The following is a 27,006-nucleotide window of genomic DNA, read 5'->3' on the forward strand; positions in this document are numbered from 1 at the left end:
CAGGCCTGTGCGTGGGTACTTTGTTATTTTTTATTGTTATTATTGAGGAGTCTGAAATTGATGGAAGGAGTAAAATTAAGAGGAAAAAGAAGGGATAAAACAAAAGTAAAGTTTTGGGGTGAAATTCCCGCTCCAGGAACGACCTCTTCTCCCCAACTGCAAAACGGACGGGGCGAGAGGGGACTACATGTCCCTGCATGCCCTGCGGCTTTTGAACTACAAGTCCCAGCATGCCACATCTATATCATTTACTCTGCAATGTAGGTATTTGGGAGGCCGTGAGTTGTCACCGAGGAGTGGTTTCTTGAAGTCGCGGTGTGTGCTTGTGACTGGAAAATAGAGAAGTATTTTATGTATAGGTCTCTAAGAGGCAAGAGATGGCTTTGGTAAAAAAGCGGTTGGGTTCGTAAAGGACGTGGTAAGAAGAGAATTTAAGGCACCACCGGCAGAGAGAAACTGTTGGGAGTGTGTTTGATGCCCTGTCTTCCCGAACGTGCGCTTTTCTGTCTTCTTCCGAGCTGATTGACCCTCTTCAGCCTCCGTAGGCAGTGGGTCCAACGTGCCGGTCAAAATGGAAGTGAATCCCGCCAAACAGGAGCACTTGCTGGCCCTGAAAGGTAAACTTTTGCGAACCCGACTCCCTTTAATCTGTTTTCTCCCTTTCTCTCACTAGTTCTCGAAGCCTTTGACACATAGACCTGGCCTCTGGGATATAGGCCTCGTCCTTCTTAAACGCTGTCAATGCTCGCCCTCCTGCTTGGTTCCTTGGCGCCGAGCGAAAGGAAACTATTTCTCCTCTTTGCTTTTTAGGTTTGAGAGCCCCCGTTAGAATGGAATAGATACCTGGTAAATAACTTAATCTGTTACATGCTGCTGCAGTCACCAGACAGATTTTAGCCGCAGATGCTGACGTCCCCACCCTACCCGGGGAGAGCCTTGTGAACCGAGATGATTAACAGCGGGTATCTAAAGTGGTTTTTCCTTCTGTCTCTTGTCTCTTCATGCGGCAATGACAAAGTTACCAGGCTTCAGCTTCATCTGTGAAATTAGTCTAGTATTGTGCCAAGGATTTAGAAATACATAGTACTACAACATATAATTTAGGTTTGTTAAAACTGTTTACGTCAAAGTATTGTGTATAGGGGGAAATTCATGTCAGTTTGCATACACAGCAAACAGTTTTGAGAAAGTTTGATGATTTAATTGGATCATTATTTAGGGGAAATGAGCAGGGCATTCTTTTTCTGGAATTCCTGTTGTTTTGTGAAACCTTTTATTTGAAACGCTTTCAGCTTTATTTCATCTGTTTTCTACTACCACAAATGCACTTATTTCTTGGATGCCCTACTCTGTGGTTACCAGTATCTTCTTGGACTGAGCTGAAAAGATGCTCGATAGACATGTGAACTCAAGTGAATTGCACTTACCTAACTTGTGGGATCCATTTTGAGGGACCCTTATCCCCTTAGTTATGTTGTAAGCATCAAACCTTCCAGAAGCTCACCAGTTTCATTTGTAGCATAAAATCATATACTGATAGTTGGGGTTATCAGAACTGTCTCTGACTGTAGAACTAAGAAACTAAAACATTAACTAATGTAATAGCAATAGGACCTGTGAGCTTAGCCTGGACTGAAATGGCTTATTCCTGAAGAAAGAAGAGAAATTGTCATGTTCTTTATCTCAGACTCATATGTAGTATGTGAAATATATATTACTTAACTCTCAGAAGTTAAACTTTTTCAAGATCGCACAGCTAGTAAATGATTGAGGTAATGTTTCAACACAAGGCCTTCATCTTTCCAAGACTCCATGTTGCCTGCTAATGCAGGAAAGAGCATTTTCAGATATCATTCCATTAGTAGTTTGATGGGAATTTAGAGCAGTTCTGTTAGCTGATAGGTATCATTTTATACAAATTGGAAGCTATTAAATACAGTTAAATTCCAGTGATGTGGAGGCTAACTGCCATAGTCCTTTTAGGCTGCTACAGTAGTCTTTCCCAGGTATTTTCTATTTTCCAAAACAGAAGGTTCCTGGAGAAGAGTATTTTAGCAACCTAAGAGGACAAGTGCTTTGAAATTCAGTGTTAGTTTCAGCTTTCTTAAAGCTCTTTGGCCCCATTCTTCCCCACTGTTCTAGTTATCCAAGAATTTTCACAAGTTTTAATTTTACCTATGTTGGATGCCAAATATATCAATTTGTATTGTCATATAAGTTTACTTTCATGTGTATGTAAAATATTAAGGAGCTCTCACAACATCAGTGTCCCTGGAATACAGCACTGAGTAAGCTCAGACGACAATGAAAGAATTCTCAATGGCATGTCTTAAAATGTGAAAATGTAAGGAAAAGGGAAGAAAAAAATAAAAGCATTATTCTTGAAAGAATATGCTATCTATATTTAGATCCATATTAAAATTATGGACGTTAAGGATCACAGTCCTTTATGAATTTGAGTTGCCAGATCTGTCAGTCAGTGGACGTTAACAGTAAGGAAAAGAATTATTATGAGATTGGTTACTTCTTTTGACTTTTCAGAGTCAGTGGTTAAATGAGTATTGTGACATCATGCCAAGGAGACCCCACTCACAGTCATCCCGGCAATGGGAGAACCCCCGTCAAGTAGTTCTCTAATGATTTTTGGAAGAAGGGATTTGACCTCTTGTTTTTTTTCTCTGGTAGCTAGGATTTGAAAGAGCCTGCATTATGGCTCAGGCAACTTTGGGCCCGATTAGGAAACCCAACTTGCAGATCCTGGTAGGCTCCATTCTTGAGCCTGTGTACTGTATGCTGGAACTTATTATCGATGACTTAATTTGGGGCAACTTGAAGACATCTGTGTTCTAAGAGGAAAAAAAGTAAGGCTCCAGTCTTCTTGTTCATCCTCCAAATTGGAATTCAGGAGCCGTGCTACTAAGGTTTTGACACTGCTTAAGTGCCTCATTTATACAAATGAGACTTTGTCAGGAAACTAGTTTCTAGCATGGTTAAAATGCAAAGTTAAACCATTTTCGTGTTTTCAGTATTTACTACTGAGAATGAAATAAAATCATTAAGTATTCTGTCTATATATTTGTTTGGTAGAATTCATGTAATTTTAAAGTATAAAATGATCCATTTTCTTCAAAATAGATTAAAAATTACAGTGATGTTCATTGTCCTCAATTCACATGTCTCAAATTTTTTAGTATTATTACATTTTTGTTCATTATCTTCATTTGAATCTAGTATTTTAAAAATCACTAATTTCCCTTTTGTTTCTGCTATAGTCTTAAGATTATTATTACCTAACATATTAATATCAGTACTTCCAAATCCATTATATCTCTTCAGTTAAACATGTTGACTACTAGCAGTTTTAGGCTGAAAGGATATGATAGGGCATCTAATCCAGATCCCTTATTTTGGTAAGAGAAAGGATTTCCAGTTTTGTAGATTACATTCACATTTACCAATAGCACTTTGGTAAAATATCATATTGGAATTGGTTTTGTTTTTTTCTTTTTTCCCTGCCTATCTGTATATAGGCTATCCCTACCATATCTTATTCTTTGCAATACTTCCACTTTAGGTCCTGTTTCCCTCTGATTTGGAAAGAGAGAGAGTCTTGTAATTATAAATTGCATTCTAGCTCTGAGGAGCTCAGCTAAGAAATATTCTCTTCATTAAGAGTAACTGGATTACTGCAGAATGACTACAGAAGTAATATTACATTATCGACCATATGAGAGTGAAACCACACAACTGCCAAAAATTGCAGAGAAAGCAATTCAAGACTTTCCTACACGTCCACTATCAAGATTTATTCCTTGGTTTCCGCATGATGGGTCCAGACTTCCACTCAAACCTAAAAGATTACCACCTGTGATTTCTGAAGAGGCAACTGAAGATGTGAGACAGTACTTAACCATCTCAGAACATGATATTAAATTGCAGAGTTATGATTGCACAGTAGATCTACTGGAGTTTCAACCTAATTTGAAAAAAAAGAAGCACTTAATCCAATCACACACACTGAATGAACAGACTAATTCTGGAAGTCTGGATAAACAATCAGAAAAAGGAAAACGGTACAAGAAGAGGTCTTGGAGTGTTTCACGTCCCAGCAGTAATTGTACTGAAAATATTTTTCCTTTGTCTGAAAAATTGCAAGATAGTTTAAAGGCACTAAATTTGCACTCATTTTATAGAGCAAGATGGACAATAGAGCACACTATTTGTAACAACCAAACTCTGGAAGACATTTGGGCAAAACTCAATCGAATTATCAGGTGCAATGAACTTCCATCTTGTAATGCTACAATTCAGAGACATTTAGGCCAGATATGGGTGTTCTGTGATGTTATGTACTGTGAATATGTGGGAAATCTTCTTAAAGGAAGATTAGCTCTTACTGGGAAGATTAACTTATTTGTGCATAAATATGGTGTTATTTTTAGTATGTAATGAATTCCACTAATTGTCAAAAAGAAAAATATTCTGAATGAACTGAGTAGGAACTGAAACAGATGAATAAATTTTTAATTGTGTGGTAATATATGTACAGTTTGTATCCCAGAAATAAATACCAGGTGAATTCCTAGGCTTGTCACTTAAGTCAGGAACTTGCTGCGTTTTACTTTGAGCAGCCTTCTTTTAAATGAATTGTGATAAATTATTATTTTTACTGAATTTAAAGGTAAAATGTTCTATTCCTTTTGTTCTGTTACTTTTCCGATGGTTGAATTAGATATTCCTATGAATTACAGTGACTAGTTTGGATTTTGGTAAATCCCCAAAATCTAATTTTACAGTATTTTTTCTTTACTCACCTAAAGTGTAATGATTTTTTAAAAAATAAAACTAAAACCAGTTCTGTTGGGAATGGTATTCAAGTGCCATGAATGTGGTATTCAAATTGAGAGACCAGCCCAGATTCTGCCGATATTTCCAAAGATATGTAATAGACAATAGTTGATGCGTTGTTCTGAAACAAAAGTGTAAAATGTATAATTTGTCTAAGACCATGATATCTTTAAGGCAATAAGCTCTTTTGAAGTGAGGTATCAAATATGGGTAAGAGATCAAGTTATTCTTTATTTAATACAGATAATTCAATCTTAATGACTGTTATTGCTGATTACTAATGCTCTGGTTCTTGGAGTCATGGGTTTCCCATAGCAAAATGTTGTAAATGGGGTTTACACATCATTTTATAAAAATATTCAAAGTGATTATATAATAAAAGTTTTATTAAAAAGTATATTTATTTAACAAATTTGAATGCGTACCATGAGCTAGGTACTAGAGTAAAGTAGGGAAGGAGACAAACATGGCTCCTGCCCTCACAGAGCTAACATAGAGTTACTATTCTTAAGTAGTTAAACTATATCCCTGAAAAAAAACCTGTAAGACTGTACTCATTAGGAAGGCAGAAACACATTTGCCTTGTAGCACAGTGCCTGGCATGGTAGGGGCTCAATAATACATGGTAAATGTGCCTCTGGGGGAGTTTCTCATAGCCTGAGCTGGCTGAGGTTCCTTAAAACATAAGGAGTCTACCAATTTTTAACTAAAGAGGTTATCTTTTCTAATTAGGTTTCACACTATCCAAACACTCTTTTGTTTTTAACTTTTAATACCTTTTTTATTGTCTCAAATGAGACAGCTCTGTAGAAAATAATCATCATGTGCATGAATGCTTCCAAAAGTCTTTAAATGAAAAATCACCAGGTGTAGAGGGAGTTTCCAAGGTAACTTCATCAGTAATTACTTCCTCTTTCGTTCATTAGTCATCTTACTTTTCAATCAAGAGTGCTGGAGAAAAGTCAAGAAGTTATTCATTATTACCAGCGAGCTTTGCAAATAAGAGTTGGCTAATCTTATTAGGCAATCATAAATGGTGGATTTGGGTTTTTTTTTGTTCAGGTCTTATTTAGCATTAGGTTGCTAATCAAGGGTTAAAAGTTAGGCACTCATAAGACAGGGTCACTTATATAGACCACAGCATTTCTTTTATGATACATTTTTATTATTTTGCAATGATTATACACAGAACTGAAAATATTCTTATGAATATTTTCTTATGGGCTTCTTATGAGCAGTTTTTAAATTCAAGAATCACACATTAAAAAGAGCTTCTTTGTCTTCATATGTGGCAGATTTAAATTTCTCTAATTTACTCTGTATAAATTGCTTTCTACCCCTCTGAGAAACAATGAAAAGGTGAATCAGAACTGGGAAAATGAAGATTGAGTTTTACTGCAACTAGTGCCGTGATCTTAAAGGAAGAAGCGATTCACTTATCTACCTAGACAATGCTTAGGTAGTAATTAAGGGCTAAGAATTTAGAATCCGCTGCCATGTCTTTGAAGCCTTCTTAGAGTATTCCTAAGAACCTTAGGACTGATGATTCTAGCACTAGCTAATAGTAGGGCTCACCAGTATTTCTGGGTTCCACTGCTAAGTCACAGACATGAATAAATTGGGGAAACAAAGACATATGCAGGAAGGTGAATCTGAGGGCATTTGGTAAAATGCCGAAGCATTTACTCTAGGAAAGTGGCAACAGTGCCATAATTTTATTTTTCCCTGACGAGCTATCCACTTTCAAATAAATGTTAACTCAAATTCTAAGAAAAAAGATGTGGAGGGCATCACATGAATTTAACTAAATTATTTGCCAACTTAGCAAATAATTTAAAGACCATTTTTTGAAAATTTCTAAGATGAGTTCCTGCATAATGGTTCACTTTGATTTAATCTGCTCAAAACGCCCCAGATTATTCCAAGGTTCACAAACTTGAATGCCTTCAGGAACTAGAAAAGTAAGACTATAGAATGTGGTAAGGACTCTGAAAGTGAAGAAGATTCGACATAATTTTTTTAATGTTCTGGCCAAGCAAAATGTATATGTAAGTTGAACTGGCCTAATTCATTAGTTTATAACCTCAAGCCTATCTTTTTTTTAATTTACTGAAGACTTTAAAAAGTTTTTTTTATAAGATTTTAGATGAAACCTGAATTTCATAAGTAAATCAAATGTCTGTATTTTGTGAGTTCCACTGAGAGTGTTTCTACACATGGCACTAACTATGCGTTGTGTGTAGTGAATATTTGTCACTCGACTAAAAATCACATATTCTTTTTTGCCTCTTTAATTTTTGACCAAGAACCTGCTTTAACATTCAAGACTGGATACATAATTACCATTTAATAACCAGTGCTTTATTGTAGTTTCTCTGCCAGTTTTTTTTTAAACCCTGTTTTTTGTTGATATTTGCTCTTGTCCAACATTGTGTTTAATTTTTGAGTTTCATTAATTCATTATAAGACAGGAAATACTAAGGTTTAAATCTATACTTGATATGGACATACTTTGGATCATCCTTCAAGGAATGAGATAGTTTTTTGTTTGTTTTTAACATCTTTATTGGAGTATAATTGCTTTACAATGGTGTGTTAGTTTCTGCTTTAGAACAAAGTGAATCAGCTATACATATACATATATCCCCATATCTCCTCCCTCTTGCGTCTCCATTTTTTTTTTTTAGATTCCATATGTATGTGTTAGCATACGGTATTTGTTTTTCTCTTTCTGACTTCCTTCACTCTGTATGACAGACTCTAGGTCCATCCACCTCACTACAAATAATTCAATTTCGTTTCTTTTTATGGCTGAGTAATATTCCATTGTATATATGTGCCACATCTTCTTTAAAGGAATGAGATAGTTTTATGTTACAAACTTGGCTTTCTCAGTTTGTGTTTAAAAATCTGCAGTATGACAAATTGTGCTTTGTAGTAATTTTCTTTGCCTCCACAGGATGATAGTATTTCTTACCAACTGCTATCCCCTCTTGCTGATTTTTTACCCTCCTTTGAAAATAGGAAGAAAACTGGTACTTTAAATACCAGCTTGGGATGTTTTTCCTTTTAATGGAGGGTGGTTCTTTACCCACCCTCTACTATCTCATCCCCTAGAAAACCATAGCATCAGTAAAAACTAAGCTTTAAAGGACTTTTGTACATAATGGAAGTTTGAGCGTATAATAAGCAAATAAGCTGGCTACACGTCTAGGTGAATTCAAGAACACTTTTTTTTTTGATCACTCCAAATTTATGTTTATTTTAACTTGTTTACTTTTTACTCTTAACTGAGTATAACTTTCTTTTTTAAAAAATTTTTATTGGGGTATATAGTTGATGTACAGTGTTGTGAAGAACACTTTTTAAAAAGTGTTTCAGGATTCCCTTGAGAGTGTATTTCCTCTTTATTTGTTAAGATTTGGTCTCACCTGAAATGAAAAAAAAAAAAAAGAGAGAGAGAAAGAGAGCACCAATTGGTGTTAAAATTGAGTTTAGGGTCTTGAAAGATTGTGAAAAAAACTGTTTCCTGTATGTCATTTTCAGAACACCTTTTTATCCCCTGCAGATTGTACTTAATTTTAATATTTTCCTGGTTAAAAGTAAGAGTGAAAGACGTTTGAAACGCTTCCCCATTCACTCCCCCACCCACATCATTGATGTGTAGCTGGTTAATGTCCTGTTTGAAATAGAGTCGGACTTTGAATTCCCATGGGATGTTTCTAATAAAGCATGACATTCCAGGTTTATGACCCTGGGCTTATAATTAATAATAGGGAAAATTATTTTTGAGCAGAATGAAGTCTGCGGTCATCTATTTAATATAACATTATTTAATGGCCTCAGTTCTTGAAACTTTACATCATCAAAAATACCACTTACTTGAAGATTTTGGTGAGGTGTTAATACTATGTGCCAGAACCTGTGTCAAGCACCGAGCCCACAAAACTTAACATGATACATAAGAGCCTAAACTTCAAGGAGTTTGGATAGGAGTGCTATAAACTTATAAGTGAATAAACATAATTCATGATAAATACAAGGTGCTATGAGAGAAACAGGGTGACCTGTTACTTCTTTTCTGAGAAAGATGACATTTAAGATAAGACCAAAATGAGAAAGGCACTAAATTTGATATGAATGATATAGCTAGTTAATTAGTAGTTAGGTGGTACATTTTTACATACGTTAACGAATACCACATATTGTGCACTGACCATTTAGATCAATAGTCTTTAAAGATTTGAGTTTTGAGTTGAATGAACATCTTAATAGACTATAAAGAAACAGTCTTCTGGGATTCATTTTCTGAAATGTTTTATGAGTTTGTATGATTTTTACTTCTATATTTTTGTCTTTATTTTCATGTGGTCAAATGTCAATCTTAACAAAAAATTGAAAAAGATTTTTTAATTAGAATGTCCTGTCCCCGCTAGACTAGGTTTAATTTTCACTTTTTCTAGTTTTCTCTTGCTTAATTTTTGTCCAACTATTTGATACATATGCAGCTTGATATTTGAAATGAATTTGTAAACTAAATTTCATTTTTCCCAGATAGTGAACCAGTTGTCCTAGCACCTTATAATGTTGATTTGTTTTTGCTGCATCCTAATAATTTTTTAAAATTATCTAACATATCAGTATGGTCTTGTATTAATAAGCCAATTAGTTGATTATGGACTTAAATGTTTTACTACATGTTATGTCCAGTTTTTTTTTTTTAATTTATTTTATTTATTTATTTTTGGCTGCCTTGGGTCTTTGTTGCTGCGCGCAGGCTTTCTCTAGTTGTGGCAAGCGGGGGCTACTCTTTGTTGCGGTGCACAGGCTTCTCATTGTGGTGGCTTCTCTGTTGCGGAGCATGGGCTCTAGGCATGTGGACTTCACTGGTTGTGGCACGTGGGCTCAGTAGTCATGGCTCACGGGCTCTAGAGCACAGGCTCAGTAGTTGTGGCATATGGACTTAGTTGCTCCGCAGCATGTGGGATCTTCCTGGACCAGTGCTCGAACCCGTGTCCCCTGCATTGGCAGGCAGATTCTTAACCACTGAGCCACTAGGGAAACCCATGTGCAGTTTTTTATCATTGTTTCCTATTAATTTCTATAGCTTATTTTTATTTATTTGTTTCTCTAGATAAACTTTAGATACATTCTGTCATGTTCTAAGAACAAATACTAGTTTTGGTTGGAATTCTATAAACCTACACATTAACTGACACTTTCATAATTTTTACAAAGAATTACTATTACTTAAAGGGCCACTTACTGAACTTCAGTGGCCTGTGATTATAACAAAGGAATAAAGTTAACAAAAATCCTTTTGGCATAAAATTATTGTTTCATATTCAGAATGGTGCATCTAAATTCTTGTCCCTATCAGACTAACATTGGTTAATATTTTGTTGATATTGTTTACAGTGAAGTCATTCAAGATTTTTTTAAAGCCTTATTCTTGTAATATACTGTAAGCTTTGAAATTATTTTATTTTCTACTTTTTGTATAATGAGCCATATTGCATTTGCATTTAATTTTTATAATTCATTAGGTTGTAAATAAAAGCAAAATTGTTCTTTCTTTTTGTCATATATAAAATTCTTTTTGTTATATACTAAGATTTTTATTAGTAAATCATTGCTGTGTAATAATCTTAGGAAATACTTAATATTATATTGTTTGGGAAGTATTCAGATTATATTTTATACTAGTATAAAATTGATGAATACCATACATTCAACTTGCGAATACTGGCATAAAATGGTATTAATATTTTCTTTCTTTCTTTCTTTCTTTCTTTTTTTTTCTACTTTCCCAATTCACAGTGATGCGGTTGACTAAGCCTACTTTATTCACCAATATTCCAGTAACATGTGAAGAGAAAGACTTACCTGGTATGACACATGCTTTATCCTACTTGCACCTAGGGAAAATTTGAAACCTGGATTGCCTTACCTTGGAATAAGCCTAACCTTGCCAATCTTATGCTAACTCTTTACTGCATTATTTGTTGCCTGTTTTTGTATGTGTGAATGGTGGCCATCTGAGTAATAGGTCTCAGTCATAATCTATACATCAAAATACTATTGATATCCCATGACAACAAGAGACTTTTATTTTAGTTTTAGTAAAAATACATTCCTCATAATGACACTATTAAAATTTCATTTATCCTCAAATGTTCCATCAATGTATGTTAGCATTCCCTTTATTTAAAAATCATTGGAGCTTTCTATATATCTCATGACCTACATTTTCCTTTGTTCCTGAAGTGTTCGTTTTCTGTAGAAACAGAATTTTTTTGGCATGCATTTGTTGTAGTGAAGATTAGAAATTAGGTTTTTTTAAATATAATTTTTGTTATGAGATTATTTTTTTAAATATCTCTCCCAGCTGTTTCTTCACATAAATAAAAGTTATTTCCAAGGTAGGTGTTAGAATTTGATGTTTTTCTCTTTCTACAGGAGACCTCTTTAACCAGCTCATGAGAGATGATCCTTCAACTGTAAATGGTGCAGAAATTTTAATGTTGGGAGAAATGTTGACTTTACCACAGAATTTTGGGTAAGAATGATATGTTCACATTAGAAACACAACAACACTCTGAAGCCATTACAAATCATGTTTTAAAAAAGTAACTATGGGATGGCAAAATGCTCATGATACATGTATGTGGCTGAAAACAAAAAAAAGTTTTACCAAAATTATGCTATGTGATTCTGTTTTTTTTTTTTTTAATTAAAAAAGTAAGATGCATACCAAAATATTAACAGTGGTTCCTAGGGTGGTAGAATTTTAACTTTCTTCTTTAGATCTTATTATATTTTTTAATGCCTACATATTCCTTTTATTTTAACTGATTTAATCTCAGTTTCTTTCAGAAGCAGCTCTTTTATTCACCATCACAGCCCTTTACCAACTTAAGTTATTGGACTTGTCAGCTCATTAGGAGTTCTAAATATTTTATTCCTTCTCTTGCTCTTAGCTATTCTCTTACTCTAGATTATTACTGAGGTAGAAGTCCCTGGTTCCATTCTGTTTGCAACTGAGACAATTTCAGACCAAAAGGAATTTTTCAGGTTTTTTCAAAAGGTTTATAGAATGTGGTCATTGACTAGTGTCTTGAAAGCTTAGAAATATATTCATGTAAAAAATGTATTTATATTAAAATATTTGTATAAATATATCTACATATATTTATATGTTTATATGCATTATATATATAACATATAAACTAATGCCACTAGTCATTATTTTTATTAGAATGACTTAGAAAAAGAAAAATAAAATAAATTGGTAAAAAATACGCTGAGATCAGTAACTTGGTCTCTTCTAGATTCGGGGCATAAGTTATTTCAAAAACTGCCTTTCTCTAGCCTCCTCAGTATCAAATCTTCAGACTCTTAACATGGATCTGATTTCAATGACTTATTTTTAGGAGGGCTGGCAGTTTTAGCAGTAGTTGAGGGTCAAGATATATAGCATGTTTTATAGATTAAATCTGTATTTTTAATTGCACTAGGTAATGAGTGAGCAGCCTAGTGTAAACAAAGAAATATTGAAATAGTATTTCACCTGATCTCTATCCTTTAGTAATTTCTCCATTTGACATTCTCAGTGGTGCACAAATAGAAGATTTATGATAAAAGTTGAATGGAAAAAAAAAAAAAATTGAAAGGATTTCTGCCTAAAAATTTATTTTATTTCACAGGAATATATTTTTGGGAGAGACCTTTTCCAGTTATATCAGCGTTCATAATGATAGCAATCAAGTTGTAAAAGATATATTGGTTAAAGTAAGTGGCATTCTTATTTGGGATAATTTTTTTAAACTTTTTAATTTCTCTTCTTATGTGTTGAAACTTCATTAAAATGCCTGCTTGATACTGGACTTTTTAATTGTCATTAATAACAACTATTAATTGAACACCTAAAGTTCTAAGATATGTTATGCACAGAATCATTTTTCCTTATCCTCAAAATTTGTGATAGCTTGGATGAGAAAATGTACCAAAGGTAAATAACATTTTAAATTTTTGTTAATAATTTGTGATTAACATAATAAAATTTGAAAGAGGAGGAAAGATCACTGGGGATTGCATCATTCAGGAAGGCTTATTGAAGGAGAGGGAGCACAAGAGGATCTTGAAAGAATGGCAGGATTTAGAAGAAAAGACAAAAAGGGACATGGTAATCGGAAGCAGAGACATAGGAATACGTAATGTGTTCTTGTAGCAGCGAACAGAATTCACTTAGTAAGAGTAGGTAAGGTTGTAGAGATATGTAGTAGCCGTACAGTGGAGCATCTTAAAAACAAGACGAAGGCTAAGGTTATTTTAAGACAGTGTGCAGTCAGTGGAGACTTTTGAGCAGAGGTATTCAGGCTATGTTGGAAGACTGTCATGAAAACATTGTATGGGATGGTTTGTAGGAAATAGGCCAGTTAGAATATTCTTGCAGTTTTGAGAAATCAAGAGAGAGAATATGCTAGCTCAGTTAAACAACTGGAAGTTTATTCCCAAAAAGAAAGGGCATAAAAAAGGAAAAATTCATCGTATGTTGTTGAGAAGTGGTCAAAGCTGTCTTCAAGTGGTGAGTTTAGGTCACTAGAGCATCGCCTATGGAAGGGAAAGGGAAGTCCAGTTAGAATGAGATTGAAAAACGATCAGCAAGTACTAGAATTGAAAAGGATCTCAGAGAGCAAATATTCCAAGTTCCGTATATGACCCAACTTCCAGAAACTGGATGCAAATTTTTGCATACATGTGCATATGTTTGTCACTCTATGGATAGGGTTTCTGCCTTTCATTAGATCAGGGGTTGGCAAACTACAGCGTGCAGGCCAAATTTGATCCATTGCCTGTTTTTGCAAGACAGTATGAAGCTATGCTAAGAACGAGCTAAGAAAGGTTTTACATTTTTAAATGATTGAAAAGAAACAAAAGCTTATTTTGTGATTTGAAAATTATATAAAATTCAAATTTCAGTCTGTAAGTAAAATTTTATTGACACATAGCCACACTCATCCATTTATGTATTATCTGTGGCAGATTTCAAGCTACAACATCAGAATTGTGTAGTTGCAACAAGCTGTATGACCTGCAAAGTCTAAAATATTTGCTATCTGACCTTTTAAAGAAAAAGTTTGCTGACCTCTGCATTTGATTATGAAAAGGACTGACTTTCAGAACTTCTAGAATGTATACGTTTTTCCTGTCATACAGTTGGCATTCAGTAAATGCTGAATTTATTTTTGTTAAGATGAATAAATCAGCAAATGTGTGTAATTTAAGTGAATGTTAAAAAGAACAAATATTACCATAATGTATTTCTTATAAAATATGTGATTATATTTCTGTGGGCTCTGCTCAGTTTTAATTTCTATAAAGGCAGTGGTGTTTGGCATAATAACAGAGATAGCTAATGTTTATTGAGCAGTACCGTGCCCACCAAGAGTCTTCTTACTCTTAACTAAGAACTAGCATTTTGTTTATCATTTTACAGACTCCAATTACATATAAATTGGCTCTTCTTTGCCTGCTTTTCTTTAGTTCCCCTTAGTAAATTTTCATTCAAATCTATATTTCCTTGGGTGCCTTATAATTATCTCCAAATGTTTTTATGAGGGTATTTAATTCACTTTGAATATTGTGTTGCAGTTTTCTTCTGTTTCACTATTGGTTTTGGGTGGCAGTTTGGATCAGTAAATTGTTTAAATTATCATTGTGTGTTTTTTTTAATAATATTTTTGTATAGATTAAGACTGTTGCTAGCTTTGCATTCTGTGAAATGCAGTTTGGGGTGCTTTGATATTCTTAGTTCAAGAATACTCTCTTAGAGCCTTGCAAGCAAAGTGTCGTTTCTTTATCGGGTGGCTTTTGGGAGGGTGGTGGAAGAAGAAAGGGTTGAGTGTTCCTCAGTTTTTCTCTTTCTTTTAAGTGACAGCATCCTCAATTTTCTCCTCCTGCTTCATTTTCTCTTCACTGACAGTTTCCAAAAGGTTCTTCTCCTTTTTAACTCTCTTCTTCCCCTGAATTGTTATCTTTCCAGAATTGCCTCTTCACCATTAAACATACTGTTATGTCTCCTGTAGGCTGTGCTCTCATCTTCCAGTCATGCACTTTCTCAGTATTTTGACACTTAGGGTAGACTTTGTCTTTCTGGCAGTACTTTTCATCATTCTTAGGCCTGTCTCTACCTTCCTTTTCTCTCTTAAGCTCAATTTTTCATGAACTTCTCTTGTTCTTTGCAAAGGCTTATGACGAGAGCATGAGAAATAGCTTGCAGAAATTTGAAGTTTAGACATTTGCTGCTCTCTAGCTATACTAACACTGAGTTTGTATAGTTTTTAAATTTTATTTATTTATTTGAGGATGACTCGGGAGATTCAGTTACTCTACTGCCATTACTTCAGCTACTCAGAATTCTGCTCTCAAAAGTTTAATTTGTTATAGCTCTTGGAATTTTGGAATGTGGAAAAGAGCTTATGAATCTGTACTTTTTAAATTCCTGTACTGACATCTTAGTGTTGTTTTTGAGAATAAAAATGCTATATAATCTATCATGTTTAACTGGAAACCACTAGGGGGTTTTTTGTTTGTTTTTTAATTGAAAAATAATTTTCAGCAATAAGTCTGGAAACCTTAGCATGCTACCAAAAAATGAAGTGTTCTATAAACAAAAGACAGCGTAGTGTACTAAATAGTAGGGACTTCCCTGGTGGTGCAGTGGTTGGAAGTCCGCCTGCCAATGCAGGGGACACAGGTTCGAGCTCTGGTCTGGGAAGATCCCACATGCTGGGGAGCAACCAAGTCCGCAAGCCACAACTACTGAGCCCGTGTGCCACACTACTGAAGCCCGCGCGCCTAGATCCCGTGCTCCACCACAAGAGAAGCCACTGCAATGAGTAGCCTGCACACCACAATGAAGAGTAGCCCCCGCTCGCCACAACTAGAGAAAGCCCACACGCAGCAACAAAGACCCAACGCAGCCAATAAAAAAATAAATTTATTTAAAAAAAAATAACTTTAATGATCTGTACCATTGGTTGTTTATTTTTATTTTATTTATTTATTTTTGGCTGCATCAGGTCTTAGTTGCAGCTTGCAGCCTTCTCTCTAGTTACGTTGTATGGGCTCCAGAGTGCACAGGCTCTGTAGGTGTGGCACACAGGCTCAGTAACCCCACAGCATATGGGATCTTAGTTCCCCGACCAGGGATCAAACTGGCATCCCCTGCACTACAAGATGGATTCTTAACCACTAGACCACCAGGGAAGTCCCTGTACTATTGGTTCTCAAACTTTAGAAGGTATTAAAATCATCTGGAGGACTTTTTAAAACACTGATTGCTGAGCCTCACCTCCAGTGTTTCTGATTTAATCAATCTGAAATGGTGCCCAAGAATTTACCTTTTTTTTTGGCCACACCGCGGGGCTTGTGGGAGCTTAGTTCCCCAACCAGGGATCAAACCCAGGCCCCTGACAGTGGAAGCGCAAAGTCCTAACCACTGGACCGCCAGGGAATTCCCAGAATTTACATTTCTAACATGTTCTCAGGTGATGCTGATTCTGTTAGTCTGGGAACCATACTTTGAGAACCAATGGTGTGTAATAGGCATTTGCTCATTCATTCAACAAGTATATATTCCAGGCACAATTCTAGATACTGGGGTTATAGCAGGAAACAAAAGAGACAAGGCCTCTATTCACTTGAAGTTTAGTCTAGATTTTTTTTTTTTATTATTAATAGCTACTCTATTTATTTATTTATTTATTTATTTATTTTTAGCTGTGTTGGGTCTTCGTTTCGTGCGAGGGCTTTCTCTAGTTGCGGCAAGCGGGGGCCACTCTTCATCGCGGTGCACGGGCCTCTCACTATCACGGCCCCTCCCGTTGCAGGGCACAGGCTCCAGACGCGCAGGCTCAGCAGTTGTGGCTCACGGGCCTAGTTGCTCCACGGCATGTGGGATCTTCCCAGACCAGGGCTCGAACCCGTGTCCTCTGCATTAGCAGGCAGATTCTCAACCACTGCGCCACCAGGGAAGCCCAGTCTAGATGTTTTTAAATGCTTTTTTCTTATTTTTTAACATGAATTCCTTAATTATACCGAACTCTTTCTTGATCTTGAGCTTTTTACACTTAAGGTGTTTTGCTTTTTTTGACTTACTTGAAATGATTCTCCATTTCCCCTTTCCTCTCTCCCTTTTTAAATCCTGTTCATCCAAAAACCAATTTGCAGCATGAAGCCGACCCTGTAATTTAAATTGTATTCCCCTACCCCAAGCCAGCGCTCCATTCCTCCTTTACTCTATATTATTTTCCCCAAACATTTAAATTCCCTAGGGGCAGGGATTTTGGTCTGTTGTTCACTGGTGTATCTCCAGCTCCTGGAAAAGCCCTCATAGGTAATTAGGAAATAAATGTTAAGTGCAGCAGTGTTTATAAGATGAAAAAAGAGAAAAGTAAAAGTGTTCAGCCATATATAATACATGCTGTAGTTATGATTAATGTTTAAAAAATGATACATAGGAAAACACATTGGACAAAAAGCCCATGGGTTTGACTGTTTCTTTTCTTTTCCCCCTCTTCTCTAATTTCTAAAATGTTTGTTAAAGAATTTTGAATTTCAGCTTCATTACTTACTAGTTGTATAACCTAAGGGGAGTTGTTCCTTCTATGTGCCTTGGTTTGTCTGTAAAATAGGGATAATATAATAACCTGCTTCAGGGTTGTGGGCATTAAATGAGTAATGTGCTTAGACCAGGCCTTTGCACATAGTAGGTGCCCAATAAATGTGAGCTACTACTGTTTAATAACTGAATATAATAACAAAAAAGACAGCACTAATAAATATCCAGCTTGGAAGTGCCTGCATTAAGAATGTTAGGTTAGAATTAACTGCAGAAAACGTGTTAACTGATTTAAAAAAAAAAAAAAAGCTTTTAAAAAATCTGCGCCCTTATGGACAAAACCTCCCCTAATCCCCATGACTTAATGTGATCTTTGCTTTCTCTGAATTTTTCTTGACATTTGCCTTGAAGTTTTATCATAACTTCATTCAGTATGCAACAAACATTTATTAATTGCCTACTGTGTGCCAGGCACCATGTTACAGTGGTGAACAAGAGAAGGCAAGAGGTTCCTGCCTCAACAGACCTTACATCTTTGGTAGGGGAGACAGAAGAAAACAGGTAAACAAAATCATAAATAATGTAATTATAGATCATAATAAATGTTACAAAGAAAGTTAAAATTGAATGTGATAGAAAGTAGCTGAGATTAAGGGAGGATGCCATTTAAGAGAATTAGAGAAAATGATCAATGTTCAAAAGGAATAAGGGAGGGAATATGATAGAAAGTAACTTGGTAGGGGCAAGAGAGAAAGTGATCCTTTCTTAGTTGATGACTTTAATGCTGATCTCTAGTTCTACAAATCAGCTGGTCTCTGACATCTAATACTGTTTTGAATGATTATTTACCTTTTACCTTTTAGTGTTATATACTAACACATGTGTACACATGTATATATGTTTCTGTAAAATCCATCTGTATATATATAAATTTCAAAACCGTATGTTCATACTGATGCCCCAAATTCCAGCCCAGCACCAAAGGTTTCATTGCAGGCTTCTCCCTTTCCTTATTTGTACCTTTTTTTCTCCAAAGGTAAGAAACTTGTCTCTTGTTATCCATAATATATATATTTTTTGTTTAGTCCTAGTATACATGTAGAAGTTTCAGAATTGCTAATCCATACCCCTGCAAAACAGCAAATGGGCTAGCTAGAGTAAAACATTTGTATGCCATTCTTTTCATTTTTAGCTTTTGTCTGCCAAACTTAAGTTGGTTCTTTTTTTCCCTTTCCTCCTCCCAGCATGGTTGTGTTCATTTGTAATACAGTTAGATTCATTTGGTACTGTTTGTATTCCATTTTGGATTCCCCCTACTTTATAGCTGATTTTATCAATATTTATTTTTAGGTGTGTGTGTGTGAACCATTACCCTGTTCCTAAGCATCAGAGCTATACAAAAAGATGTACACAGAGACTTGTTGCTCTCTCTTCATCCCTACTTCCTTGTTCTTGTTCCCCTATTCTTTCCACCTATACTTATCCACACCCTGTAGGTAACCAGTCTCATTTGGATTTTATTCTCTCTTTCAAGGCTGATCTTCAGACAAGTTCTCAGCGTTTAAATCTTTCAGCCTCCAATGCTGCAGTGGCTGAACTTAAACCTGATTGTTGTATAGATGATGTCATACACCATGAAGTAAAGGAGATTGGAACACACATGTAAGAATTAATTTTACTAGATCTCAGAGGCTTTTACTTATATATGCCTTTATTTGAAATTTTTGTCTTATTTCCACTTATTCCACTTGTTATTAAGCCTAAGAACCTACTTCAGAAGGAATTTTATGTACCATGTTTACATGCTTGCCAGAAACAAACTTTAAACAAAATGTTTATTTTTGAAAGGAAAAAGTATCTTAATTTATCTTCACTTATCTCTAGTTTCATTTTTGCATCTACAATCTTATCTAAAAATAAAAATCCATGCAAACCTTTAAAACCCAGGTAGCACTCTAAAAGTACATTTATTCTTTTGAAATGCTAACAACTGATGTTAATAACATTTATTTTTAAATTCACAATTTTTCAGTTCTGTATTTAGCTGTACAAATATACTCTACCCTGAGAGTTCAAAAATAGAGAACCAAAGTAAAGGTATGAGGGAAAAAAAATCTCAAATTCTGTATTCCTGGCCTGTGTATGTATTTGAATGTGAATGCTGTATTTTTCTTTGTCTGAGAGGCAAATATGAAAATTTCAGCCAGCTAAAGTAATTTTAGACTTCTCTATCTGCCTTACCACCCCCATATCCAGTTGATTCACAAAGTCCTGTTAGTTCTTGTTAACTGTCTCTCAGTAGCCTCTCTTCATCTCCACTTAACGTCACCATTTTTGCTTCTCTTCTTTGTCTTAAAGAAATATGTAATATTATCTATTATTTAATTTATTTTGGTGACAAGCTCTGTTGCAGGCACTTTTTAATATATATTCTGTGGTTGGTATGAGCTTTGAGTCAGATTTTCTGTAGTTCAAATTTTAGCTTGATTATTTATTTAATTATGTGATCTTGGATAAGTCACTTAACACTTCAGTGATCTCCTACTACCCTTAGGAAATTCTAACTATATAGGTTTTGCAGAGCTCTCCACAACTAATCCTTACCAACTACGTACTCTAGTTCTCACCTTCATGCTTCCCTCCCTCTCTACTCTGCAGCCATATTGGACTTCTTTTACCTCTGATCTGCTCTGTGACTTGAAATGTATCCTTCCCTTACAAAGGAATGCCTGTGTCATTTTGTTTAGTTTACTTTTACTTCGTCATATCTCAGATTCATCATGACTTTCTCAAAGAGACTTTTTGACCGCCTAGACTAGATAAAATCCCCCTTCTTGTCTATTTTATAGCATCCACAACTTGTCATTTTTTTCTATGTCTTTTATGCTTGACATTACTTACTGAGTGCCTGCCATTCCCATTAAAGTATGAGTTCCACAAAGTCAGCTGCATCCCCGGGATTTAGCGAGAACAATGGTCAGTATTTGTTGAAATTGATTTTATTGAAATGACATTAAATGTGTAAAATCCCCATTTTACAGAAAATGAGACTCTTAGAGAATTTAATAGCTAGCACATAATGGCATAGAACTCAAATCTAAATCTGACTTCATAACCTGTACCTTGCTACACTGCTTCCAACTGTGAGCACTTGGAGAGCAGGTATTGAGTTTTGATCAACTGTAAATACCTAACACCTAGTTTAGTACTAGGTACAAGTATAAAATAGAAATTAAATTACCTGTAATGTCACCACCTAGTATAGCCACTATTATAATATTGGTATATTTCAATCCTTTATGTGCATATATATATAAAACAGATGTGTATAAGTAATAAATAATATTTTATAAAATTTTGATCATATTACGCATGGTTTTATCTTTTTTAATACACCATGAACCCAGTTGAGTCAGTATTCTTTGAAAACATTCTTTTTAAAATGACTTTATCTTACACACTTGGACTGTGTATTGTAATTTGTTTACCCTAATGTTGGACTTCAGATTATTTCCAGTCTTTCACTATTATAAATAATGCAGTGGTGAGCATCTTAATATTTCCTGTAATAGATTGCTTGAAGTGGGTTTACTATAGGAGCATATAAGCATTTTTAAGACTCCTTTCCTGAAGGATTCTTTTCTAAATTTCTCATAACCACCAACAGTATAAAGAGAGTCAGTTTCTCTAAACTCTCACCAACCCTGATATTTCTTGGAAAGAATTTTTGCCAAATCCTAAGATAAGGAAAAATCTTATCTCATTATTTTAATTTGTTTCTTTGACTACTTGTGAGGCTGAACATTTACACATTTTTGTTAGTCGATTATGGTACTACAATTTATGTGTATATCCTTTTCTTCTATTTTGAATGGGATATTAATGTTTTGCTTACAAGAATTTCTCTTCATATTGTTAGAAGCATTTTTTCCCAGTTTGTTGTCCTTTTTAAAATTTTGTTTTAGTGTTTTTGATTTATCCAATTTCTAAATTTGTAGAAGTCTTTTCCTTTCCATTGCATTTACATTAAACAGTCTTTCTTCATCCTGGAATTTTTAAAAAATTTGTATTTTCTTCTAGTTTATATGAACTTAACTTTTTACATTCAACTATTTAGTTATCCTGTGATTTATTTTGGCTTATGCTTTACTTTCTGAAGAAAAAAGTTTCTGACTTCCTGCTCTAAAAATGGTATATCTTATTTTACTAATCAGAGCTTTCTTGTTCATGGAATTATATCCATATCTACTGGAACTCTTTTTTTCCTGCTCTAGGCTCATTTGGCTACACTTTCGTGTCATTGGTATAAATATTTTCCAAATTTGTTGGTAGAATTGAAGTGTAGTAGATTAACTATTAAAAAACAAAGTTGAAAGTGATTCAAAATCATTAAAACATCTTTCTGTTTCAGCTTGGTGTGTGCAGTGAGTTATACAACTCAGGGTGGAGAAAAAATGTATTTTAGAAAATTCTTCAAATTTCAGGTATTGAATATGACAGTGGTAAATAGTGTTTAGATGCCCTTTTTTCCCCTAGGAAATTACTACTATTTATCTGCAGTAAAAACAAACTCCAAATAAAGCAAATAGCTTAATATTTTTGGATTTGTCTTATTACTAGCAATCTAAAGTTGGACTAAAGTAAGTTAAATAAAAGCAGAGAAATTATCATTGGCAATGTAATGTTTTATCCAGAAAAAAAATTTGTTGTGTTTTCATTCCTTGTCAAAACACAAAATAATCTAGAAGAAGGATAAAATGAGTGTAAAGTCCAGACAAAGTAAGTGTAAACAATATCAGATTTCTAAAGAAATATTTAAATGAGAGATTATTGTCTTGGGCTAAGTGGACCAAGCTTCCTTCAGAGACTTCATGAGTCACTGAAATTGTAGTTAGAATTTTTTATTTATACACAATTTTCAAAGTCCATAATCAAAAATAGTTAAAAACCACTGTTTTAACACATGTATGTGTGTGGATAGGGAAATGAGATGACCATATACGGTTATGTAGATCTAGATATGATACTATATATATTTTTCATTCCTCTGTTTGTAAGTGGAAGAAAAAGTACCAGCAATAGGAAGAAAAATTTTGCTTTATTCTATTGCTTTTGTTATCACTCATCTGTTTAAGATTTTGCATGCCTTTTAAGAGAAAATAAAAGGTTTGATTGCTTATTTTGATAAACATGCTTTGTGAAATATATGGAGAGAAATACACAAAAATATATGTGTTCAGTTTAACCAACTATTATGAAGTACAAATCCATATAACTCATGTAACTATTACCCAGTCAAGAAATTACGGTGGCTTTTTTAAAAATGCATTTGGGATTGTTTTTGTTTTTGTTTTTACAAGAGTATTGCATACCCATTAGAAAAGTCTATTACAATTAAAATTGGAAAATGCCTTTGACAGTTTTAAGCCCTATGATTTAAAACAGATAAACAAAATAAATGGTCAAATTATAATAATCTCCTTTGATTGATATGCTTTATTCAACTAGGTTCTCAAACCATTGGATGTGAAAACCAAATTTTACAATGCAGAGGTAAGTGTTGAGCACTTAATGGGATTTCAGGTTCAACATTAAGATCTTATTTGATCAGAATTCTCATGTATTACATTTCTTTTCATATCAGAGTAAATTGCTGATATGACTGTGAATTACTTGTGGAAAATGAGCATAAAGTTCAATTGAAAGTGAATAATTTCACTGCAGATCTCTTTTAGTCTGCTGTTTTCAACTGACATGGAATCAATATGCCTTGATTTTTATTCTCGTTAATTTTGTGAGGCTTTCACCCCCTTTCATTAAATGATTGCCCTGTGCTTCCATTTAATAGTTGTTGTTACTGTCTAAAAACATTAGCAATCTGTTAAATATTTTATAAATGTGGTTGTGATATTACAAAAATTGAAGTGGTAGATCCAACCCTGCAAAAAAGATTTAATATTCACATAGAAAAATATTAAGTAGAGCTCAGTACATTAAATTCTTTGTCCTGGGAAGTCAGTGTGCCAGCCAGAGTTAGGCCGCTAAGTTTAGTGAATGGTTTGAAATGCTCCTTGGGAGAAACAAATTTGGCAAAAATACAGAAAGAAGTAACTTTTAGAATAGAAGATTATCTTCTTTCCTAACAAAAGAGATAAAATAGAATTTTCCATAAGGAAAAGGTTTTATGGCTTGGATTTCTTTTACAAAATTCTACTTTATCCTGGTATCTAGATCTCCAGAAAAAGCAGATTTCTTAATGGGCCTTTTACCACCCCCCCAAAATCATGTGTTTCATATCACAGTGATAAACTCAAAGATATTCAAATGCAGTATTTTGAAATGAAAATTTTGTCTATTACTCCAGAACCAGGTGATCAGAAATTTGTAGTCACATGTCAAATTTGATATATATTTTTACCATCAGCATCTGAATTTTTATTCACTATAAAGTTTATACTACAGCTGGGCATACTAAGACATCTAAGATAAGGAACCTAACCTTAAAGTAAAAACCTATTAGGAGAAAAGAAAAAAGTGCATAAAATAACAAAAGTAGCTGGTATAGTATATAGTGAGACTAAAGAGCATGACACAAAAGGATGTGCTACAGGAACTCAGGGGATGAGATTCTGGAGTAGTCTAAAGAAGCTTCATGGAAAAGGAAGAGAACTGCATCAGTGTCTAGAAGGAATAGGTGTTAGAAACGTCAGAATGTCAGAGCAGTGAAGGCATTCCAAGCAGAGTTGGAAATACAAGTGGAACATAGAGTACGTAGTGAAGAGTATACGTATTTGATGCGAGGATACAGTCTCATCAAGGAGATTACTAGACGTTTAAAGGCACATATAGGAAGGCACATATTAAACTATTTCAGGTTTTCTTTGTTGAAGTATGGTGGTACATTAAGATACTTGTCAAGTAGTTTTATCACAGCAATATTCAGAGTGAGTTGCAAATTGTTTTTTAAATTGCTAGTTATTCCATAAATAACATAAAAGTAACATACTCCCCAAAAAGAAAGGAAAAAACCCACAAGTCCACCACACTAAAAAGTAGTTGGTTCTTCATTAACCCATATTCTCTTTCAGTTTTTACTCATTTATATATAATATTTTGTTTTTATAATCATAGTAACAATTTTGTTTGCTTTTTCAGTTAACATTAAGTATAGACATAATTTTTAATCTAAACTTTGCTAACAAACTTCAGCTAAAAAATTTTAGTAAAATTCTGAACTTTTGAAAATAGACATTTTTTTAAAAATGAGGAGTGAACAAATAGCATTTAGGATCTCTCTAAGATATTTGGTATTACCTATTAGGTAAACAAATACTGTTCTGCCTGTAACATGAAGCAGATTCTATGGACTCCATCTAGGAAATTCAGGTAAATTGTAGGAGTTAGTTAACCACTCTGATATCAGTAGTTCATGTTCATTACACTATGCCATAGTCCTTACACGACAACTGTTATTAGCCCCACATTTGTCTCAAACATGTTTTTTATGCTGCTTCTAAAAATTCTAATACTATGTGAATCACCTAAAGGAAAACAAGTTTTGTGAGAAACTTTGTTGTAGTCTTCTAATATAAGAAAGCCTTGTTAAAAAAAAAATTGGTAACATTAGAAGCTAGGCGTCAAACCTTTGGTGACAGCTCCATGCCAGGTACTAAAGAGAAATAAATTATAAACTGAACATCTTCCCAGTCCTCACGGTACTTAGATCTAGTGGAGGAGACTGACATGACATAAATACAGTGTAAGCATCCCCACCCACCCTGATCATGAAGTGTACTTATTCTCTGGGAACATAGGTGAAAAATGATTTCCAGCTATGTGTTTGATGAAAGAGCTGACATTTGAGATGGCCCTTGGTAAATAAGTAGCTTTAGCAATATATATGTGAAAAAAAGACAAACTGTGAAATCTGTTAACTCTCAGTTGTCTGAAGTGGTCTAGCCCAGCATTCCCTGAAGTGTGATCAGTGGAACTCTAATCACCCAAGATCCTCCTTGAAAAAATGATTCCATTATTAGATAAATTTAAGAGAAGCTATACAGTGTATATCTATTCTGAATGTGGCAGATAGTATATACCCAACCTAAGTAATCTATGAAGAATTACAAAGTGAGTAAAGGATTTATAGAACTAGAAAGGCATGGGATATACCTCTCTCCCCCAAGATATGCCCTTGAATATTTGCTCCTGTTTAAGTATTCACCTATAGTGTTCTTCTCTATTCATTTAACCTTAGCAGTTTCACCTTTTTAGAAGAATGATTTGTCATATTTCTTTGTGTTACTTTCTGTTTACTTCCTTGTTTTACTAATGCTGTCTTGTTTAGTAAATTAAAAAAAATGCAGAAATGCATTTTATTTTAAAGTTAGTTATTCTTTTTCTTTAACATTTAATCTGATTTTTCTAATTTTTCTTTTTTATTTTTCCATTAGAGTGACCTCAGTTCTGTGGTAATTTGATTTTTTATTATAAATTTATATGCTTTTCTTACTTACCACTTTTTGACTCTGCCTAATTAATCTCTCTTTACAAAACATAGTGGAAAAACAAAGTTAGTTGTGAATATACTTACGTGACTTCAAAAATATGTATATAATTTGTACTTTTTATATTATATTGATCGTCTTATTCTATGGGAAAAAATACATCAAAGATTAAATTGTCATATTGAAACAATTATATTCTTATTTTTAGTGTGTTTCCTGTAGGTATTTTTAAAAAGAGGCATATTAACCTTGTTTAAAATAGCCTCAGAATTTTCAACCTCTTAATATAAAATATCCTACTATACTTCAGTTCTTTGAGTAAACTGTGTAGTTGAAATTCATCTTCAAATGAGCAGTGGTTTTAGTTTTAAGTCTGGGTCAGGTAAAGATGGCCCTTTGACAACAGTAAACAGAAGAAAATTAAATTTTCCCATGTTGACTAAAATCATATTTTCAAATTTCTATTTAATATAAGCAGCATTTGCTTATAACACATTATATACATGATAAAAACATCAACTGCCTTAGCACTGAATTCTTAATTTTTTAAATGTCAAGTTATTTCATGCTAACTGTTCAAACTAGCTTAATTTTCCATTATGCAGCTTGTTTTTCTTTCGTTTTATCTAAGCTCTTCTAAACTTATGCAGAAATTGCATTTTAAAATTTGAAATGTGGGTCTATGGTTATTTTTTTTAAAGCAATGGATCGATGGGATATTTTTTTTTTGAGAAAAAGTAACAGAATAATGCCTTTGAGTGTGTACTTCTTTTAAACTGATAAATCGTATTTCTATTTTCATTAGAGCACATGTGCCAAGGACTAAAGAATCTGTTTTGTTTTAGATAATAATACATTAAATTATAACTTCATCATTATATTTTTGCAAATGATTTCTACTTTCCTGGATTTAGTGTTAAAAAAGCTCATAAGTGCCAAAAATTTTCGGTCATAGTTTATTTTATTTCTGTATATTACTATGAAACTTCTGAAGAAAATAATTCTAGAATATCCTTAGTATACCATTTT

At 34.0% G+C, this 27,006-nt stretch overlaps 2 protein-coding genes across 6 annotated transcripts in view; both read left to right on the forward strand.

The window, feature by feature from the left end:
- Positions 1–476: 476 nt before the first annotated feature.
- The window catches only part of TRAPPC13 (trafficking protein particle complex subunit 13), a 34,070-nt gene continuing 7,540 nt past the window's right edge, over positions 477–27,006 (forward strand). For 2 of the 4 annotated variants that reach the window (XM_007176025.3, XM_007176026.2), the window contains exons 1-8: positions 477–617; positions 10,669–10,737; positions 11,308–11,407; positions 12,555–12,639; positions 19,008–19,135; positions 21,885–21,957; positions 22,982–23,026; positions 25,924–25,941. In XM_007176025.3, the coding sequence (XP_007176087.1) occupies positions 572–617; positions 10,669–10,737; positions 11,308–11,407; positions 12,555–12,639; positions 19,008–19,135; positions 21,885–21,957; positions 22,982–23,026; positions 25,924–25,941 (564 nt within the window). In that variant the 5' untranslated portion in view covers positions 477–571. The remainder of the gene's footprint in view (positions 618–10,668; positions 10,738–11,307; positions 11,408–12,554; positions 12,640–19,007; positions 19,136–21,884; positions 21,958–22,981; positions 23,027–25,923; positions 25,942–27,006) is intronic. The other 2 variants (XM_007176027.3, XM_007176028.3) reach the window with 1 other exon arrangement.
- On the forward strand, positions 482–5,200 carry SHLD3 (shieldin complex subunit 3). Of its 2 annotated transcripts, none has more exons than XM_057541045.1 (2): positions 482–617; positions 3,575–5,174. In XM_057541045.1, the coding sequence occupies exon 2, from the start codon at positions 3,694–3,696 to the stop codon at positions 4,447–4,449; it is 756 nt and encodes a 251-aa protein (XP_057397028.1). In that variant the 5' UTR covers positions 482–617; positions 3,575–3,693; the 3' UTR covers positions 4,450–5,174. The 2 variants fall into 2 exon arrangements, with proteins under 2 accessions (XP_057397028.1, XP_057397029.1); XM_057541046.1 differs by lacking the exon at positions 482–617 and adding an exon at positions 2,278–2,861 and having other exon boundaries at positions 3,575–5,200.

The sequence above is a fragment of the Balaenoptera acutorostrata genome, chromosome 2 (genome assembly GCF_949987535.1).
Source record: "Balaenoptera acutorostrata chromosome 2, mBalAcu1.1, whole genome shotgun sequence".
Lineage (NCBI taxonomy): Eukaryota > Metazoa > Chordata > Mammalia > Artiodactyla > Balaenopteridae > Balaenoptera > Balaenoptera acutorostrata.